Source organism: Paroedura picta, chromosome 13, assembly GCF_049243985.1.
Source record: "Paroedura picta isolate Pp20150507F chromosome 13, Ppicta_v3.0, whole genome shotgun sequence".
Classification (NCBI taxonomy): Eukaryota; Metazoa; Chordata; class Lepidosauria; order Squamata; family Gekkonidae; genus Paroedura; species Paroedura picta.
Genome location: NC_135381.1, coordinates 41,345,614 through 41,367,694, shown reverse-complemented (window position 1 = coordinate 41,367,694; position 22,081 = coordinate 41,345,614). Strand labels below are relative to the sequence as shown.

Sequence of the window (22,081 nt, the reverse complement as noted above, 5' to 3'; positions counted from 1 at the left end):
AACATGAGGAACGGTATTAAACGGTCACGGCATTAGGAGGGTTGAGAACCACTGCTCAAAAGCCTGCCACAGGGTCTGAGTCCAGCCACGGCGAATTGAGAAATTCTCACCAGAGCATGCAATGAAAATAGTCATTTCTGTAAGGGTTATCCCTGCAGACAGAAAGTTGATGTGTCACAGACTCTGAAGTACCTTCGTCTCAAAAGTTAACACCTTTGTCTGGGGGCAGGTGAGAACTGCAGACTGTACAGTCACCGCCATCTCTTTCAGACAGCACTGAATTGTGTGGGTTTGGGGCTGTGGGGCTGCTGGTTTCAGAGGCCTCCTCCCACTCCACCCCGTCTTGGTGAGTCTTTTAACTTTATTGCCTAGCTTTTCCTCTCTTTTTTTTTTCCTTTTTCCTTTGCATCTGAGTGAAGCTTCTTTTTAAGCATGGAGCACCTGAGGTTCCTGTGCTTTTTAGCTACAGCATTCCTTGCTGGCATCTCCTTCTCTGGAAACCTTTGGGTTTTGGAAAATAAGTTGCGTTGGGGCAAGCGTATGAGGGGGAGAAGAACTACTTTGAGTACCCTTTTTGTACAAGGCTGACACATCCTCTGCTTCTTAAAGAAGTTGAAATTTATTTTTTTCCCTTTGCCAGCCATTTATAAGAAAGGCCTTAAGCTCCTCTTAATGGTCATTGTCCCCCACCCCACCCCCCAACAATGGGCCTTTTGAAAAAGAGTCATACTTTAGTGTCAGAAGCATCCCTTTCGGATTCTGGTGCGAACACAGCCTGGTCAGTGTGTTTGAGATCCTTAAAGCAGTGCAGAGCTGGCCGTGAATGACAGAAAGTCTGTTCTGATTATGCCCACCAGTCTGCATTAGGCAGGTTGATTTCTCTCAGCCTGGCCTCTCAGGGTTGTTGTGAGACTAAATAAGAGCTAATATGGATAGCCTGGCAGAGCTAAGCCAAACAGGGCCCATAGTTAATGTTAGCAGTAAATAAATATAATAAATAAAGCCACACTAATCTTGGCAGATAGCGTGTCAGCAGAACAAGTAAAGCATTGGATAATGATGTATCACTCTGCATGGGAATTTGTGGGCCCAAGCAACTGGAATAGTAATATTTATTTATTTGCAAGATTTCTATCCTGTCTCTCTTCCCAGTTCTTTCATATATAGTCACTTCAGCAGCATTCATGGATTTCCTTAGGGGTCTCCCATCCAGTTATGGTCTAGATTGATTTATTTATTGGATTTATTACCTGCTGCTATCAAACAAGTCAACTCACGGCAGGTTACAACACAAAAGATCTCCACAGATAAACATTAAAACCCTAACGTAGTCTGACAGTGAAAATAATAAATAGTAAGAAATCCAACCCCTTCCCTCTCCCCCCCCCCCCAGCACCTCAGGGATCACTCTCGGGGTGCAGAATATCGAAGTATAGAGGACAGTATAGAAAAGTTTACTGTAAAGGAGAGGGCCCTCCAGATCTTCTGCACCCTGGCCTCAACCAAAGACCTGGCGGAAGAGCTCTGTCTTTCAGTCCCCGCAAAACTATAAAAGCTCCTCAGGTCTTCCGGGAGCTCATTCCACTGTCATGATATCAACATCGAAAGAATAATTTAGAAACACTGAAACAGTAATTTGAAGAGGAGGCCACCATGAGCTTAGATACGTTGTTGAAGTTGCTTGACAGAGATGGGTCTGCTTGCAGGGAGGTCTCCTGTTGCTGGCGTTCAGCCAAAGGCCTGGTGGGAGAGCTCCTTTTTGCAGGCCCTATGGAACTGTTTTAAGCTCAATTAGGGCCTTTATCTCGTTGGGGAGCTCAGTCCACCAGGTTGGAGCCACCATTAAAAAGCTCCTGGCTCTTGTTGAGGCCGGGTGAACTTCTTTGGGGCCAGGGATCACCAGTCCATTTGAGTTGATAAAGTGTGTCGCTCTTCAGGGGATATGGATAAGCAGATGGTCTTTGAGGTCCACAAGACCTGGACCATGTATGGCCTTAAAGGTAAGTACCACTACTTTAACCTGATTCGGTACTCAATTGGTAGCCAATCCAGCTGCTGGAGGATTGAGGTCATCATAAATTATCAATATAACAAACAAACCAAGGCATTAAATGAGTTTTTGTTACATCTCTGGAATACGTATGGTCGATCATTGTACTTCCCACGCCAGTGCAAAAATTCATAGTAATTCCGCACAAGGTGGGGTTAAGGTTCATCCCTATTCAGTAGGGACTTGAGAGAGTAGGCTGCCTGTCTACGAGGCCTGTCTACAAGACCAATAAGAGCTCTATTGTAAGGGTAATGGCAGATGGCCTCATAAATGAAATATGCTGAGGCTGATAAGGAAATAACGAAGGGCTCAAATTGCACTAGTGCATCTGCCCAGGAATAAAATTCTGCCTCTCTGGCTTGTAGAGGATGATGGGAAAGATGAGCATTAATACCACATTCTGTTGACTCTTCATTTGGGTGTGGCCATGGCTTGCTGTGGAAGGCTGCTTTCGTGCTAATAGAAGCGAGAAAAAGAAAGCAGATAAACATTGAATCGAAGAATATATAAATGTACAGCAAAGAATCGCTGAGCAATTAGGAACTCATTTCCAGGAACCCGAAAAAGAAATTGTTGTATTCCTCCTAGCAGTTGGCTAAACAGAACTTGAATTGATGTGTTTATCTGGGCGGTTTTGACAGTGATACACAATCTAAACAGTTACGCGCACATGTCCCTCCGCTGAAGATAAATTGGAAGTAGTTCCGAATGGATTTCTGTTTTGTGTCGACAAAACAGAGCAGGGTCATTTCTCACCCTATTCATTGGCTAGTTCTTCGCCTTCTCTTAGCATCTTTGACTTCTCAAGGGCTCTTGAAAGACAGACTTCATGCAGTTGTCATCTGAACCCATGCATTCAAATGCTGGTAAACTTATCCACTGTATTACAGGCATTTACCCCTCTAATATTGTAAGAGAAATCTAACAACAGTCAGGGAATGGGGGGGTGGGGAGCATTTTCAGACTCCAGGCAAGTGGTAAGGACATAAGCATCCGTCAGTGAATAACTGGAATAACTGGAAAGTCAGCTTGGTGTAGTAGTTAAGAGCTGCAACTGGAGTGTCGGCTATCTCTCTGGTCAGTAAATTTATACAACGTGCCAAACCAGAGTTTTTGGCCCCAAGCTTCTGATTCAGCTTGATGGATGATCCCACCGTAGTGCAGGGGGTTGGACTAGATGACCCATGAGGTACCTTGAGCTCTATTATTCTATGATTCTATATGAGCAGACATGAGTAGCCAGGGAGGCGGAGCTGATAGTATCCAAAGAGAGGAGGGATGTCCAGCATTCCCAGATGACTAGGGTCCAGGACGGAGACTTGCAAGAGGAGAAGAATGAGATGGATAATTCTTCCCCCACCTCTGCTCAGAAAGTGCCTTAAAGATTTGCTGGTGGGAGCGATGTAATTGTATTTGCCAGGATGTGCCACATGAATTTCTTCACCAGCTGGATCTGCGGGTTTTGTACTAAGATAAAATGATTACAGAAGAAAATCCATTTTGAGGCGGTAATAGCTGCTTTCTGCTCCGGCTATTTACTGCAGCGGCACCATTAGTGCACATTATGAATTTAGTAATCTCCTTGATTGACAGGGCTGAAATTAGTGGGAACCAAAGGACAGATCACTCTGTGTTGGCTTCGCACAATCTGGAAAGCTGAACTAAGGGCTGGAGCCAGAATTTCAGGGGCTCTTGTAACTATCAAAGGGCAAAAGCGTGTGCAAATCCAGCAAATGTAACCTTAACGAGCTGTCTTAAATGGTATATTAAGAAGTCCCGTGTTATTCAGTATATCTTACTGCCAGGAGAACGTCTTTAGGGTTGCACGTAGTTTGCTACTTCTGAAGTAAACAAATCCAGTTTGTGCTGTCTAGGAGGTAACTGAAGTGAATCATAAGGTGTAAGGTTAGGAGAAAGAGACTAAGGCCTATCCCTACTGTGCCTTCAGACTGCAAGTGAGGGCTGCAAATAGTTGAATACCTCCCTGAGACAGGGGGAACTTCCCATCAAGTCGCAGCCATGTCTGTAACAAAGAATATGACACTGGATCTTTGGTCTATGAGAGTTCTCTTGTTGTTGTTGTTGTTGTTGTTGTTGTTAGTTGCAAAGTCGTGTCTAACCCCTCACGACCCCATGGACAATGATCCTCCAGGCCTTCCTGTCCTCTACTATTCCCCGGAGTCCATTTAAGTTTGCACCTACTGCTTCAGTGGCTCCATCCAGCCACCTTATTCTTTGTTGTCCCCTTCTTCTTTTGCCCTCAATCGCTCCCAGCATTAGGCTCTTCTCCAGGGAGTCCTTCCTTCTCATTTGAGTTTCATCTTCAGGATCTGGCCTTCTAAAGAGCAGTCAGAGCTGATCTCTAGGACTGACCAGTTTGTTTGCCTGGCAGTCCAAGGGACTCACAAGAGTCTTCTCCAGCACCAGAGTTCTCTACGTCATGATTATTTTTGGGGTGGAAATCCTCCAGTCATGTGAATCCAACCTGCATTCTCCAGCAGTATAACTTAGAAATGTGCTTACCACTTCAGTGCAAATTCTAACATTTTGCACATATGCAAATGCCAAGTAGGACTGGCTGCACTAAAAAGTTCTAAAATCAAAGGTGATTAAATGTCTTTAGACCAGGGGTAGTCAAACTGCGGCCCTCCAGATGTCCATGGACTACAATTCCCAGAAGCCCCTGCCAGCGAATGCTGGCAGGGGCTTCTGGGAATTGTAGTTCATGGACATCTGGAGGGCCGCAGTTTGACTACCCCTGCTTTAGACAAACCCCCAGTCCTTCCAGTTTTCTAATTACTACTCTGATTTACTTATTTCAGTCTTCAGATAGTCAAATGGCATAGTTGTCCTGCAGAGCTCCCCATTTTACCTTTCACCTGTGAACTGGAGCAAATATTTGAATATCTGTTAACGCTGGTGCATTCTGGGTTAACAAACTCCTCAGTTGGAATTCATTTAGCAGCATTATCTGCATTCCATATAGAAATCAGGGGGTTTCTATATATTGTTCATAAGCTCTTAGAAGCTAGGAAAGAAATATTGCTGACTGGCTTGCTCATGCATGTGCAGTCCCCAGTGCGTGCCCGCTTAGAAGATATCAATGAACAACAGTTACTGGTGAGCAATTATGTTTCCTCTCCTTTTCCATGCTAGCCACACAGTTGCCCTATGAAGTACATTATGACGATAGGCCAGAGATCATTCGAACCCAAGCCTCTCCAGTCCTGCCATATAGCCTCTGCAACACCCTGGTGTTCCAGAACTGTTGTACATAGTCTTGCTGGTGAAATTCCAGTCCACCTCTGTCACGATATCGCAGACAGGTGATATCTTTTGATGTAAGAAGAAGAAGAAGAAGAGTTGGTTCTTATATGCCGTTTTTCCCTACCCGAAGGAAGCTCAAAGGGACTTACATTCGTCTCCCCACAACAGACACCCTGTGGGGTGGGTGAGGCTGAGAGAGCGCTGATATCACTGCCCGGTCAGAACAGTTTTATCAGTGCCGTGGCGAGCCCAAGGTCACCCAGCTGGTTGCATGTGGGGGAGCGCAGAAAGGAACCCAGCATGCCAGATTAGAAGTCCGCACTCCTAACCACTACACCAAACTGGCTCTCAGGGGTAGCCAAACTGCAGCCCTCCAGATGTCCATGGACTACAATTCCCATGAGCCCCTGCCATGTAAGTAATGCCAACCTTTGTATCATTCCCCCAGGCTTGGCGAAAACGCTGGTTTGTACTACGCCAGGGTCGAATGAGCGGGAACCCGGATGTCCTGGAATATTATCGAAACAGTCATTCCAAGAAGCCTATCCGGGTGATAGACCTGAATGAATGTGAGGTGGGGAAGCATTTGGGGTCAAACGTTATCAAGAAGGAATTCCAGAACAACTTCGTCTTCATTGTGAAAACGACATACCGGACCTTCTACCTGGTGGCGAAATCTGAGGAGGAAATGCAGGTGTGGGTGCACCACATCACCCAGATCTGTAACTTTGGACATTTGGAAGATGGAACAGGTAGGGATGGAAAGATTGATGAAAGTGATATTAGTCGATCCCACTTTTGCGCTGATCCTCAAATTGGCAAAGTAAATACTGTAAAAATCAAGCAAAATTAGAAATGTAAAGCAAATTTCTTTGCAGACAGAACACAGTTCAAACAACCCCTCCGTTCAAATACCTCCCAGTACCTCCATTCCAACATCTTCCAAAGATTACAGGAGATGAGCGATAGGGATGTGAGTGTCCTGCATAGTACAGGGGGTTGGACTAGATGACCCATGAGGTCCCTTCCAACTCTATGATTCTATGATTCTATTCTATGATTCTATGAGAGCTTTGAGAATCAATCACAATCAATATGGCAGGAATTCCAAAGGGATTCTGACCCAGGTTAGCCCAATCTCTTTATATCTTGGAAGCTAAGTTGGGTTGGCTTGGGTGAGTATTTGGATGGCAGAGTTCCAGGGTTGTTAAGCAGTGGCAAATAACCTCTGAAGACCCCTTCAGGGTCACCATCAGTTGGCTGTGACAGTCCACCACGACCAAAGTTCTTAAGAAGAACTTATTCAAAATACAAGCTGGTTTAAAACATTAACATTCTTACAGTATTCCCTTACAGCAGGGGTAGTCAAACTGCGGCCCTCCAGATGTCCATGGACTACAATTCCCAGAAGCCCCCTGCCAGCATTCGCTGGCAGGGGCTCGTGGGAATTGTAGTCCATGGACATCTGGAGGGCCGCAGTTTGACTACCCCTGCCTTACAGTATCCCCCTGATGCCCATCCTCCCATGCCCACTACCCCTTACTCATTAGCACTGGGACAGTAGACAGGGACATAATGTACAGCTTAAGTCATCTGGCATTGATGGGAATGACCAGTTTCTCACAGGCCGGAGAAGAGCCCAGGAGGTGCCCACAGGCTGGATGTTTTACACTCAGGGTCTCCCAGAAGCTAGCCTCTCTAACCACTAGAAGAAGAAGAAGAGTTGGTTTTTATACCCTGCTTTTCATTTCCAGATGGAGTCTCAAAGCAGCTTACAATCGCCTTCCCTTCCTCTCCCCACAACAGACAGGGGAGGCTGAGAGAGCTGGGTCAGCACAGCTCTATCAGGGCTGTGACTGACCCAAGGTTACCCAGCTGGCTGAATGTGGAAGAGTAGTGGGGGATCAAACCCAGCTTGCCAGATTAGAAGCCATCGCTCTTAACCACCACGCTGGTCTCTGTACAACACTGGCTTCTTAGCAAGCAGGTTCCAAGTCAGTAACAATAGGGCTTTGCCGGATAAGAAGTAATTTGCCATTTACATGGATAGTTGGCAATCTTGCTGCTCTCTTGAGACAAGAATATTGCCTGTGGAGAGCTACCCCAGTCACTCAACTGCAGAGTCTCTTAAACCAGGGGTAGTCAAACTGCGGCCCTCCAGATGTCCATGGACTACAATTCCCAGGAGACCCCTGCCAGCATTTGCTGGCAGGGGCTCCTGGGAATTGTAGTCCATAGACATCTGGAGGGCCGCAGTTTGACTACCCCTGTCTTAAACATTGGAGTTTAATCTTGGAAATAGTAGGGTTGAGGTAGCAGCAGAACTCACAGCTTGGAAAGCAACCTTGTTCGCGGTTAAGTCAGAAACAAATTGATCCCCTGATCGATCCAATGTTCCCACATAGCAATCACGTATTTTTAAAGCATAAACATCAACAAAGGATATGGTTGATACTTATGCTAATGATCAAAATGTTAATTGGGAAACAATGCAACACCTTTAAAATACTGTGAATGATTTGAATATTTAGCAATGCCAGATAAAGTTTCTATGAATATTTAACAGTGCTTCCCTTTTGGTGCTTATACAGAGTTGCAGAGAAGCTTGGGGTTGACTTTGTGTGTTTTAGAAAAATATAAGTAAAATAGAAATAAAACAATAATAACAAGTTTTTAAAGGCAGTTTTTGCTCAAAGAAATAGCATGATGAAATTTAAAAAGATCACTGAAACAGTGGCACCCTTGGCTTTGTAGAATAGTTGACAATATCTCAAATATGAATCAATCAATAATATCTTACCGGCATAACATCCCTAGGAGTATATGGTATTTCTATGTGGATGATTTGCCTATAAGAGTGTACTAGTTTGCATTTTTAAAATGCACAGTCTTTAAATGGTACTTAGCATGCCAGGGCATACAAGATATTTTCTTTGTTGGAATCAATAATTAATAATGAAAACCTTTAACAACGAGGGCTTTAGATGGATGGACGCCTTGTGGGCAGTAAGTGCTTGAGAATCAGCATCAGAGGAAAAGATCATCTTAACAACCGGCTTTAGTTGTGGAACAAGTCTACTGCCACCTTCTGGGCAGTTGTGAGCTATACAGCTTTGGTTAACTTGCTAGAGTAAATTACTGAGGTGAAACTCTTCTAAAACTGAAGTTAAAAGCTTGCATCCATCAGGTTAATGGTAAAGCTCCATTAAAAAGCTAGTCTGTCTATCCTTTAGTTTAATTTACTCTGTCCTTATATCTAAGCCAGGGGTAGTCAAACTGCGGCCCTCCAGATGTCCATGGACTACAATTCCTAGGAGCCCCTGCCAGCGAGCGCTGGCAGGGGCTCCTGGGAATTGTAGTCCATGGACATCTGGAGGGCCGCAGTTTGACTACCCCTAATCTAAGCTCTGATGATTCCTGCCTGCACACGAAAGCTCACACTTAGAATAAAACTTTGTTGGTTTTAAAGGTACTTAAATTTTGTCCTACTACTGCAGACCATCACAGCTATGCACCTGAATCTGTCCTTTCCAGTAACTCTTGTCTTACATATAATCCCTTCAGAATATTCATTGAACTTCTAGAGGGAGTTCAGGCTCAATTTGATCTAGAATCCACTTATTTAAATTCAGAATCATAGAGTTGGAAGGGACCCTGGGGTCACCTAGACCAACCCCCTGCGAATGCAGACAATTCACAACTCCCTGTCTTCTTGTCTCCTTTGAGGCCCGCAGGATTTATAAAAGTCTCCTGCACCATCACATTTCAAATGAATCAACTTTCTTCTCATCAGCTCATCTCATTGTCCAACTTGCACACTCGTACAACGACGGGGAATAATGTGGGATAAATTATCTTTATCTTGGTCACACATCCCAACATTTAAGAATCTTTTTTAGCTCCTTGTTGCCTCACCTCTCCCCAGAAAGTAAGATGACTAAACGGAGGCTGTCGTACTTGGATGACATCATCACAAGGCAAGAGTCACTAAAAAATAAAATTATGCATCGACAAATTGAAGGCAGCACGAAAGGCTCAACATGAGATGAGGTGACTCAGTTAAGCAGTTAAGTCTGCTTAATGATTAAACTTGTGCGCTTCGGCCGCCAAAGCAGCCGTTCAAGGCCAAAGCGGCCAGCAGTGCAGGGGGAGAGACGGCGTGCCAGTCAGTGCATACGCACAGGCATAGAGCTCTGCACCTGCATGCGGGTGTCAGTTTGCACGTCGCAACGGGTGCTACTAGACTTTGATTTTATTGTGCTACTTCAGACCAACATGTCTACCCATTTGAATATATCCACAAAATACAGGTGAAATACAGGTAAAAAAAATACAGGTAATTTTTACGGTGAAATTTACAAGAGAATATAAAAGGATTCGTGACAGAATTCACACCAAACGTCCATGCCTCATCTCTTTCCCCGCAGTAATCTTCCCCATAACAACTCCCACTGTGATCATCCTGTCACATAATCTGAAGTTAATTTAGTAACTCACACAAGATCATACTGGAATAGATTTTTTAAGTTCTTATTTTGATATGGACACAAGTCTGGTCCCCTCCCCCCCCCCAGTCTAGATTAGCCTTCCATGTAGTTCAGAACACCTGTGGGAAAGAGAATTTGGCTTCACTTTTTACAGATGGCTCCATCATCTTACTATGTAAACATTTTACTTCTTGGAAACATTGCTTGAATTAATATCTTGGCCTGCGTTTCTAAATACTGTTTATGGATTAGGGAAGTACAGTTCCCGCTTAGTATAAACACCTGGTGCTCTCCAGAACTAGAATGTGATGTTAATTTGATTTTAAAACTAATTGCTGGGCATTGCCGATTAAGGAGAGTTGTGAGTCGTGCGGGCCCAGCCATTTGAACCCCACAAGCAGAAAGCAGTGTCATTCAGTCTTTTTAATTTTTTATGGTTCAAAATCAAAAGACTTCCAACATCTTCCTTAAAATTAACCAAAGTAACAACAGTGTGGTGACTTTTGAGTTCTCCAGAACTCTTCATCAGGCTGGGAATAGTTTTGTTTTTTTTTAATGGCAATAGAGGAGAAAAAATAATCTCTCAGGTCTCTTTGTCATCATCCTTCATAGAACGTTCTGTTGACTTCCGTGGCTACATGCTGCATTCTGAGAAGCAGAAAAAATGGGAACTGCCCAACTAGAAACTTCTCTCTGACACCAGGTGGAGCACAAAAAGACAAAAAGCAAAGGAAAAAACTAGTGGTCCTTACACAAACAAGTCCAGAGATTGCTTTTTGACTTGTTCCTCATGGGTTTTCCCCCCCTACATGGAGAGCAGGAAGCCACCCATGTTAAAGAGGAAAATGTCCACATGTCATTGTGCTCATTTCCAGCATGACTCATGGCCAAATTTGGGGATTCCCAAAGTAGATTAAAAAGTGAGCAGCTGCACTTGATCTGCAGCAAAATAAAGGCCACATCAAATCTCTTTTTATGGCATAACAAAATCAGAGTCCAGGAGCACCTTTAAGACCAACCAAGATTTATTCAAGGCATGCACTCGAAAGCTCACGCCTTGAATAAATCTTTTGTTTTATTTTATATAATTTTATATAATTTTCATAAAGATAGAAACATAGAAATAAGACAAATAGTATAAGTTGTTAATACAAAGAACAATACAATATAGTCTTCATTTGTTACACTTAAACCTCCTCCATTAAGTGTCCCCTTTTAGTTAACTTTTGAGTTTGGGCTGGGAGGCACTGCGGAGATATACTTAATAACATAGATTCAGCTTACATAGGAAATCTAAGACCCCCCATTAACTACACAATTGTATGAACTTTGGCCCAAAACTTATAAACTTTTTCACATTTCCACCACATTTGAAAAAAGAAACTTACTTTATCACCACATTTCCAACATTTGTTAACATAGTTTTTAGCAATTTTAGCAATCACTTTTGGTGTCACATACCACCTATAAAACATTTTATACTTAACACAGTCAAAGAGCCTCCCTGACAGATATTCAACACCATATTTTCAGGTTTGAATTAAATACTTAACATTGAACATTTCTTGTAGAACAGTATGAACTTTGGCCCTATAACAATACACTAATAAAGAAAAAAAAGGGGGGGAACCCACTTTATTATGACATTTCCAGCACTTACAATTATATTGCCTTAAAAGTGTACAGCTTCTCCTTTCCCTTCCCCAATCTTCTTAAGGGGGTCTCATATCGAGGCTTACTGTGCCTTGCTGTTCCTGTAGACTTATATTCTGTCCAGTTAGACTTTGGCGTAGAAAGTGCAGTTGTTCCCGCAGAATATTCACCTTCTGCAGGAATCTTGAGGCAGTTGCACCCCCTGGACTCCGATCCAAAATGTATCAGTACAATTTTTTTCCTGAGGAGCTCCTTTAAATCGATTACTTTCAAAACAGATCCATATATCTTTGGGTTGATTCTTGTGTACTGTTGCTTTGAAATAGCTGTATGCCTTTTTAAAAAGGGTGTCCTTATCTGGGAAGTCATGTTTTCTGCGAGGCTCCGACATCCCCTTTTCCATCTCCAAAATTTCAGATTTCTTTTCTGCTGATGATTTCCAATATTGAAAATATTCTTAAGCAAACCTTCTGTAAATGCTTTCAAATCTTGGGTTTGTTTCTCTATTAGATGGGCCATTCTTTTTAACATAGACATGTTTTAGGCTTATAAGTCAGCAGCCAAGCTCAGACAATATTGCAAATAGCCAGGAGAGGGCCTATACAGTCCTAGGCAAAAGTAAAAGTCTGTTTAGTCCTCTGACGTTCTTCAGTGTAGAATGAAAAAAAAACACCCCCAAAAAAACAGAAGACCAAAAAACAGCACGGAGATTAAAAACAGGGCAGTTCAGAACTAAAGCACTTTCAGCAAGTTGAATTTAGTATAGCCAAAAAAGGTGTCCTTTAACAGCTGGTCGCATATCAGAATTACCTGGCACTAGTAAATGACGTTTTGAAGTCAGTGAAACCAATAGTCTCGTCCTGGAGCAGAGTTCTCGCAAGATCTTCCCAATCATGGCTCTTATCTCCGGAAACCAAAACAACTGCTGTAAAAGCTATTGCTAGTTAATCTAAGTCCTCTTCTTCTACTTGAGAAAATTAGCCTGCCCCAAATTGAGGTGGCTACTCAGGCAGAGAGAGGGGAAGGGAAAGAGATAGGCGAAAGGCAGATTTATTACTTGCTGTTGTTTATGGAAGCGTTGATTAATGGCTTTCGTTGAGGCTGACAGATGCTGTCCTCCACATAGTCCACCGCATTCACTTGCAGTAAATAAATCGTAGAAGAGGGTTGAAGCAGTTTCTTTTAAGAGAGAGAGAAAGAAAAATAGTCCAAGAAAGAATATGGCAGTCGTCCTCTTGTCCTGAAACGTTGACAGCCTGTAATCCGGGGAGATAAACTCCATAAAGAATTGGAGACAGCCCCAAGAGTTCCCTAGGACTTTCTGGGTAGAAAGGTGAGGTGGGGTTTGCGTACCCCTCCTCTTTTCTGCCAATTGCTTCCACAATTGAACCCTGTCAGGCTCCAGTGATTGCACTGCAATCCCTCAGTACGACATCCTTAGCCACACCGACTCTGATTTTGTTGTGCTACTACAGACCAACATGGTTACTCATTTGAACCTCTCTTTTTATAGGTGGCTGTTGATTTTGAGTTTTTTGGTGGATCACTGCAGTTTCTACTTTGAGATGGGTTTTTAAACATGTTTCCCACAAAGAATGTAACACAGAAGTCAAGCATACGGTCCACATGAACACTTATGGCTTCAACCAGTTTTTTCAGCTTTTTTTCTGCACTGACCAGATGTTTGTAGCTTGGTCCAGTAGCCCTGAAGAAGCAGGTATCAGCTATAACGAATCTTGTGGAGGCTCTGCATTCCTGTCCTGTTTTGAGATAGAATCAGCCCTTTGTGGAATCAAGGCCCTGAAGCGTCCTGTCAAGTTCTTAGTGTATGACAGTCCCTAATTCTTGACCTCATTCACAATAAGTGTTTTTGTTGAATCAAATTGGTGGCAGAAAAGGACCTTCCATGAGCATCTGAAGCAGTTGACTTGTGAAAATGCCTACCTCTTTTCTATTGCTACACAGACAGCCTAACACGGTTATCCATCTTGATCCTTTGTTGTTTGTTCTTTGCAGATTCAGGGGACAGCCTGTCGCATACAACTTCCCCGCAGCCCTCTCCAGCCACTTCTGCCCACGTCTTGAGGATTGCAGACCCCTCTTCATCCGCTGATCAGACCACCATCGACACCTCTGCTGCAGAGGAGACGGCGAGCGAGTCAGAGTCTCTCTTCCTGCCAGACTACCTGTTCTTGTCCAACTGTGAAACCGGCAAACTCAGCCATGTCAGGTATTTTAAGTCTGTAACTCAGCACTGTCTTTTGAGCAGTCTCGCTTAACAGACAGTCTTGCTTGCTTGATTTTGAGGGCCAGTGTGGTGTGCTGGTTGGAGTGTCAGAACAGAAACTGGGAGACCCAAGTTCAATTCTCACTTTTGTCACGGGTGGGTTGACCTTGAGCCAGTCATTCCATCTCTTAGCCCAACCTACCTCACAGGTAATTTCAGGTGAGTAGTCAGGTTGGTCTAAAGCATTAGAATAAAGTTTGAGTGCAGTGACATCTTCTAGATCCTAAAAAGGTCAACGCAAGGAAAATGAACTTAAGTCTGTACAGGATGCAACACGATTTTTGAAAATATAGTATCAGTATGAGGAAAGGTTGTGGGAGCTTGGTCTGTTTAGCCTGGAGAGGAGACGACTGAGAGGGGATCTGATAACCATCTTCAAGTATTTAAAAGGCTGCCATGTAGAGGATGGAGCAGAGTTGTTTCTTGCCTTGGAAGGGCAGAATCAATGGGATTAAATTAATTCAAAAGAAATTCTGTCTCAACATCCGGAAGAAGTTCCTGACAGTTAGAGCTGTTTCTCGGTGGAACAAGCTTCCTCAGGAGGTGGTGGGCTCTCCATCTTTGGAGATTTTTAAACAGAGGCTGGAGAGCCATCTGACGGAGAGGCTGATTCTGTGAAGGCAAAGGGGTGGCAGCTTACAGTGGATGAGCAATAGGGCTGTGAGTGTCCTGCATAATGCATGGGGTTGGACTAGATGACTCAGGAGATCCCTTCCAACTCTATGACTCTATGATAATCAAGTTAAAAACCTGGTCCTTTAGCATAGCCTCAGTAAAATGAATACACACATGCATACTAATGCCTCCATTGACCAGATGCGTTTCAGCATCACCGCCTTTATCAATAGTCGGATATCGAATAAAACCAGCCTACGTAAAATACACAACATATACAATAATTATTATAGCCAGTTGGCTCCTTTATAAAAAGATCTGCTCCAATTCTGTGGAGCAGAAGGCCAGATAAAATTACTTGAGGCCTCTAATGATTCAAAAACAGGCCCTGGTCACAGGAAGCACTTTCAGTGTCCTGTAAGGTTCTTCTGATCACGAGCCAGCCCTCCTCAAGCATCTTCAAGGCCAACAAGACCAAGCTTTTGTGTGCATGCACATTCAAAGAAGGGTTGTTTAAGGATGAAAATGGAGAAGTTGAGAATATTATAAGCCATTTAGGGCCTCCTTTGAGGAGAAAAGAGGGGTATAAATGAAGGAAGGAAGTAGGGCCTGTGAGAGAGTTTTTCTGCTTCATCCCCAGTTCTTTGTATCCCTCTTAGCCCAGTTTTTCAACATAAGCAGAATACAACCAGAATCACCAGTGATATTGCCATTAATATCGGACATGCCTATGGTGTCACCCAGTGTCTGTGCAGATTTGCATCCTGGCTGCTGCTGAGTCAAAACAGGGAAATGGGCATTTCCAGGGGGATTTCCGCACCCATTAAAAATAGTAAAATCCTTCCCTTCAGTGTTGTTATATTCTGGTCCCTCCACAACATGCAGTGTCCAGGCAGTAGATGCATAGGCGTAGCAATGGAGAAGTATGCATTTTTTAAAAAAATTAGCGGACATTGCGGGACCTTTAAAGCATGAAGAAAGGGGATTGGCTGCCTGGCTTGATTGACAGATGGAAGAGAGTCACGTATAAACCACATTGCTCTCTTCCGCCATTACAAACATGCGTTGTGGAGGGAGAGAAGCGCAAAAAGGCTGCAGAAAAGAGCGAGACAGGAAAAAGGTGAGGAGGGGCTGGGATGATTATATTTAGCATCACGCCATTCAGCTGGTGTAACACTATTTTTACAGATGTCCGGAAATGCCCCAAATGTCTTTCCAGGGATTAGATCAGCTGCCCAATTAATTTTTTAAAAAGCACTCTGAAAGAAACTGCTATTTGACGTTGCTTTACAGTTAAGTAAAAACAAAATATGACAATACAATAAAATGGCTTGCGAGTGGGTAAGTTCCCAGTCCATTGCTGTCCCAGAGCCACAACAACAACAGAAGAAGTTAGTTTTTATACCCCACTTTTCCCTCCCTGAAGGAGTCTCCAAGCAGCTTACAATCACTATCCCTTCCTCTTTCCACGACAGACACGCTGCGAGGTAGGAGGGGCTGAGAGAGCTTTGAGAGGACTTCTCTGTGAAAACAGCACTATCAGGGCTGCGACTAGCCCAGTGTCACCCAGCTGGCTGCATGTGGAGGAGTGGGGAATGAATCCCGGCTCGCCAGATGAAAACACACCACAACACCACGCTGGCTCTCTCAGACAAGTGATGATTCTCTTCCTCTTCCAGGTGCCACAGCTGGTCCAATTCTGATCGGTCCTTGGAGCAGATTTCATCGGACGACGTCTTTGTTGACTTCGTGGCCTCTCAGCCCTCGTTGTACTTACAGCCGTCAGGGAGCCTGCTGCAGGAGGTGGCACAGCCAATGAGTCAAGGCGTCCTTTCCAGGAGTGCAGACACAAGTGGGCCTTCTCCCGGAGATTTCTCCTCTTCCTCCCCGTTGTCTGGACCTCCCTTAACACCAACCCTCCTAGGGGATAAAAGCCAGACATCCCTTTCCTGTGGCATGCCTGAACTCGGCATCCTGGGGGACACACCGCCGCCAAGGCCTCCAAAGCCAACGCACTTCGCAGACAGAAGGGCTGACGAGCTGACGGGTGGGCTTCTTCACAACGGGCATGTGAGGATCTGTGGGGCTCAGAGGGCCTTGGTGCCACGACGGATCTCCTTGTCGGGTCTGGATACCGTGCGGAACTGGAGAGGTAAGAACGGTTTAAGATTGTTGGTCCTTCGTGGCCAGTCTTGGGTTGGGAAGGCCTTGATTTGAGTACACACAAGGGAAATAGCAAGGACTGGCCTGAACGTCCCATGCTGGCTTAGCCTTGTTAAACTATATCAGCAGAAGCTTTTGAACTAGTTGACAGTTCAAAAGCTTCTGCTGATATAGTTTAACAAGTTTAATAAATAAATGGAATGATTTTATATAGCTTTTAAGCTTGGGTTTGGCTTACTCTTGGATTCCAATAAGCTAGAAAAGTGTGCTGCAACATATTTAGAGGGCCAAGCATCAGGCCCTGTAAATATGATGCAGAATCACCTATGTCCTGCCAGGGGGCAGCAATGAATTCATAACTTGAATTGTTTAGTTTCTGTAACAAATAATAACTGGAATCCACCCACCATCCCAGTGTCTTTTTTGTTACAAGTCCCATTAAGTGTTTCAGTCAAAAGCACAAATTCTGCAGAAGGATTTCTGGTTTCAGGGCTTGGAAAGACTCTGGAATTTCCCTGGGAAAGATCCTGGAAAGCAGACATTGCTTAGCTCAATGGACAAGTGGTTTGGCTTGATCTAAAATAATTTCAGATGTGAAGGGACCATGATTGAGTTCTTGAACATCTACAGGAAAACCAGGTTTTCATCTCTGGCCTTTCCAAGTTCATGATGAGCGATTGGGATGTGAGTGTCCTGCATAGTGCAGGGAGTTGGACTAGATGACCCATGAGGTACCTTCCAACCCTATTATTCTATAATTCTATGACCCCAGGTGTTGGGAAAGATTTTTCTCTGTCTGAGATCCTGAGATCATACAATGCAATTTAATCAGTTTCCCACTAACCTGGGTACACAAGGGCCTCAGGAGTGCTAAGAGAACCCAGTCTTCTAGGCCAAGTTACATGCAATGTTTTGACATGAAGATAGGCCCAAGGATATTAAAGAATCCTGTGTAGCATACTGTCAGCGAAACCCATCTATCAAGACTTAGAGTGTACTGGCCAATCAACCATTATATGAAAATGTTAAATATATAATAAAATGAATATGCACGTACAAGCCAAAATGGTGTATAACCAAGTATTTCATATGTACAGGCCATAATAGTCGATGACAAAGTACATTTTGAGTTCCACAGGTCCGAAAGCTAGTTTTGTGGCTTTTGTCAGGATTGAAGGTATAATTGTTTAACCTCCAGGGTCCATTCCACACACACTGGATAATGCACTTTCAATGAGCTTTGGCAGCTTCTTGTGCGGAACAGGAAAATCTACTTCTAAAGTGCATTAAAAGTCCATTATCTATTGTGTGCATAATAGGCCCTGGTTGGACAAATCAAATCCGATGTTGTTCACAAAATAAGTTCTTGACTCTGTCAACAGTATTATAATTCTTATATCCTCTCTGTTGGTTTAGAGTCCTTTTGTTGTTGGTCTTGTTACACAGGAATCTCATCATTGTGGGGAGAATGGTGGCATGGAAATATATTCCTGAAGTGAACAGGAACATGTTCTCCCCCTGGATCGGAGGACATCTGCAAGGATGGGTTTTCCCTTCAGCTCCTCATGGAGGCAGGGGCTAATTAAAACATCCTCCCTCCCTTCCTGTCCGGTGTGCAGCGTCTCATTCCCCTGCCTCGAGATTGGGAGACAGCATAGACTGAGATCTCTGCTACTTTCACGTCTCTAAATCCTTTTCTCCCAATTTTTCTAGCCTTCCTTCCTTCCTCCCACCCCTCCCTTCTCCCCTCACCTCCAGCTTCATTGTTTGCTGGTCAGATTAGCGGCCAACGACCGCCTGGAGGGGAGATTAGTGGGAGTGGTAGGAGAAGGCCTGCTAGGCCTGCTAGGGGATTTTTTGGTGGGAAAGGAGCTGTGGTGGCCATTTCGAGAGCCTTATTCATCACAGCTAAGCTCCTTTCATCCCTGATTGAGTTCTTCTGGGACAGTGAAGACTTCCTCTCAGCAGACGAGCTCCAGGCTCTCTTAGGGGCCTTGGAAAGAGAGGCAGCAGGGTCCGGTGAGCACCGCCCCACCCAGGGCCGCCCCGACCGAGGCGAAGAAAGCCCAAAACAAAAAAGCTGGCCTAAACAACATCCGCCTTGGGCGAGGGAAGCTCTTCTTCCTCCAGGGCTTTTTATAAACGGCCGGTCCAGCCTGGCGGCCAAAAAAATAAAAATAAAAGAGCATAGCAGAGGATTATTCCAGCAGAGATCCTGAGCAAGGTGCAGCTGCAGCACCAGATCCTGCTGTGGCTCCAGAAGACACCGTGGGCGACCATCCAAGGGTTCACGGGCCTGAGGGGGATAAAAGCCCCTTCAGTGATGAAATGTTATCATCTTTTGTAAAACCATGAGACAAGAAATTTCTGAAGGGGAAGGCTCCCCACATCACTCAACTAGCTCTTATGGGCAAAAATATAATATTGGCTGTGGCCACGAGTGTGCCCATAACTGGCCCACAAGGTTGCCAGGAAGAGGGGATCCTGTGCATCCGTGCATTATGACTCCTCTGAGAGTGCACAAACCCTTAAGTTAACTCAGATTTTCTTTCAGATAGTGAAATCACAGAGAAGGTATCAGAGGAGGGGACATGATAGCCCTCTTTAAGTATTTGAAAGGTTGTCATTTGGAGGAGGGCAGGATGCTGTTTCTGTTGGCTGCAGAGGAAAGGACGCGCAGTAATGGGTTTAAACTTCAAGTACAACGATATAGGCCAGATATCAGGAAAAAAATGTTCACAGTCAGAGTAGTTCAGCAGTGGAATAGGCTGCCTAAGGAGGTGGTGAGCTCCCTCTCACTGGCAGTCTTCAAGCAAAGGTTGGATACACACTTTTCTTGGATGCTTTGGGCTGATCCTGCGTTGAGCAGGGGGTTGGATTAGATGGCCTGTATGGCCCCTTCCAACTCTATGATTCTATGTTCCAGATAAATCTGACAGACTCCTAAAACAGGACGGTTACCAATACATGTTAGCCATAGCCATGGCAGCAGTCAATTTAAAACAATCTGAGGAACCTGATACACAGGCAAGCCAAACTAAAAAGAGCAGGACAGCTGTGGATGTAGAGGACTTTTTCCCTACTGCAGAGGCTGCCCCAAAATTGTACCCCCAGAAAACTTTCATTAACATTAATTTCTTTTGTTTATTAAAAGTCTTTGCATTCTTCACCAATATGGTAAAGAAGTGCTTCAGGTCTCTTCCGTCGATGTCCCTGTGGTGGCCATCCACTCTCCAGGTGTAGTCTCTGAGGATGGAGAGGGGAACATTAGAGATACAAAGGTGCTCCACAGAGTGCATGAGACAATGGCAATGACGGTAAGAGCGGTAACAATAACTTCTATCCTTAACAGGGCAGCTTTCGTGTGGGCAAGAAACTTGATACAACAATTGCCAGCTGACAGCACCAGGGTTCTTGAAGGAGTCAATAGACTCTTAAAGACTGCTTCCTCCATGGCAGATGCAGCTCCAGACAGCATAATATTTAATTCCAGGGCCATGGTGTCCACCACTGCGCCAGGCAGGTTTCTTTGGCTAATAGCATGGCCTGCAGAGATAAAAACAAACAAAAACAAAACATAACAAAACAAAACTACCAGGGCAGCTTATCCCTTTGTGGGAGATCATCTCTTCGGCCCTGGAATGTATCCTCCTCAAAATGAAGGATAGGAGTGATGCCTAGATACGTGAGGCAGAACACTGATAACAGACCTTCCCCTGGTGCCTTTTGCATGCAGGGTGACCTACAGCACCTTTGCCAAGACAACTGCAGAGGATTGTGGTCACACTTCCGCAGGGGGCAACGAAGAGGCAACTTCTGCCCCAGATGAAATAGGGACACAGGTAACAGAAGTGACAAGATAGATAGAGGACAGCTCCCAGCCCAAAGCATGACTGTGGAGCATTTCACAGGTAGACAACTGCAAAAATCAATACTGTGGAACAAGATTACAAGATAGAATCAAGTACATTCCACCAAATATATTTTGATCTGTGTAATAGATCATCTTCTCTCCATCCAGGCAATCGAGGTAGTTCCCATTTCAGAGTGCTGCTGAAGTGTACTCTTTCTTCTTCTGGTTCCATAACCAAATGGGGATTGGAGAGTTTTCCTGGACCTGAGGTTCACAAGCAGGTACATCAAGCTAAACAAACAAACAAGCATAAAAACAAAAATGTTTTGCATGGACACACTCCGCTGCATTGCAGAATCCCTTCAGGATGTAACATTCCTCACCTCTTTTGGGCCTGAGTATACATTCATGTACCCATCCACCTACCACACTGCAGATTTTCTGTTTCTGCAGAGGGAAGATGACTACCACTATTGAGCCCTCCGGTTCGGCCTTGTGACTGCACCGAGTTTTTTCTCTAAGGTATTGGTCAAGCTAATCCTGATCTTCAGGACATCAGGAATTCATCTGCATCCATATCTCTATGACATTCTTCTGAGATCGAGTGCTTGAGCCAGCTCGCAGAGCAGCACCTCATAGGTGATGAAGACCTTACAGGACGTTGGTTCCACGGTCAACAAGAGTAAGGGTATTTTTTCACCAACACATTCTCCACTTGGGGGTAATCAGATACGCTACAAAAGAAGTTCTTCCAGAGAAAAAAGTTCCTCAAAACGCAGAACGTCATCAGGGAGCTGATGAAGAAGAGCATGTCACTGCTGACTCTGGAAAGCGAGCAGGGCCTATTAGTGGTGAATGGATGGACAACATAGTGGCCAGAGCCTACCTCAACAAACGGGTTCCAAATCCAGAGCCTTCTGAAGGAGGTAACCAGGATTCTAGAGTGGTCAGAAAAGAATCTCCTGTCAATTCAGGCAGAACACATCAAGTGAATCCTAAATACTCAAGCGGACTGGCTAAGGTGCAGGACCTGCGAGAAGGAGAGTGGTCACTGAAGACAGATTTATGCCCAGATTCCATCATATAAAGCAAAAAACATGGAAGGGCTGCCTTTTGCATTCCTGCTGATCCCTATAATGCCCTTGCTCCTATGCAAAATCATACAACAGAAAGCAGTGGGCATCCTGGTGGCGCCATACTGACCCAGGAGACCCTGATTCTCAACTATACTACAGCGGAACCACAATTCAAGCTTCCACACATGCCAGGCCTACTACACCAGGGTCCCTTGTGGTATCCTGATCCTGACTGGATGAGAATGACCATCTGGAAATTGAACGAAGACATCTAACCCAGGGGTAGTCAAACTGCGGCCCTCCAGATGTCCGTGGACTACAATTCCCAGGAGCCCCTGCCAGCAAATGCTGGCAGGGGCTCCTGGGAATTGTAATCCACGGACATCTGGAGGGCCGCAGTTTGACTACCCCTGATCTAACCGATGCCAGGTACTTAGAGGAGGTTGTAGGAATAATCCTAGCTTCCAGGATAGATTAAAATATTAGATATTACCAGGAAGGCCTTTGTGAAATGAGGAAGAAGAAAGAAAGTGTATTTTTCTAAAGCTTTCAGTAACAGTGATTCTGAACTTCCTACAAGACATGGTGGCTCAGGGTTAAAACCAGCCATCTTAAGAAGACAAATAACAG

At 44.5% G+C, this 22,081-nt stretch overlaps 1 protein-coding gene and 1 long non-coding RNA gene across 4 annotated transcripts in view; one reads left to right on the top strand and one right to left on the bottom strand.

Annotated features, from left to right (window-relative positions):
• The window catches only part of GAB3 (GRB2 associated binding protein 3), a 92,452-nt gene that overhangs the window by 53,768 nt on the left and 16,603 nt on the right, over positions 1-22,081 (top strand). For all 3 annotated transcript variants that reach the window (XM_077307477.1, XM_077307479.1, XM_077307478.1), the window contains exons 2-4: positions 5,766-6,069; positions 13,474-13,687; positions 16,039-16,511. In XM_077307477.1, the coding sequence (XP_077163592.1) occupies positions 5,766-6,069; positions 13,474-13,687; positions 16,039-16,511 (991 nt within the window). The remainder of the gene's footprint in view (positions 1-5,765; positions 6,070-13,473; positions 13,688-16,038; positions 16,512-22,081) is intronic.
• Positions 19,653-21,276, bottom strand: LOC143822395 (uncharacterized). The gene is made up of 3 exons (XR_013226144.1): positions 20,759-21,276; positions 20,491-20,666; positions 19,653-20,068 (listed from the first exon to the last, which is right to left on the bottom strand). It is a non-coding gene; the product is annotated as an uncharacterized LOC143822395 (long non-coding RNA).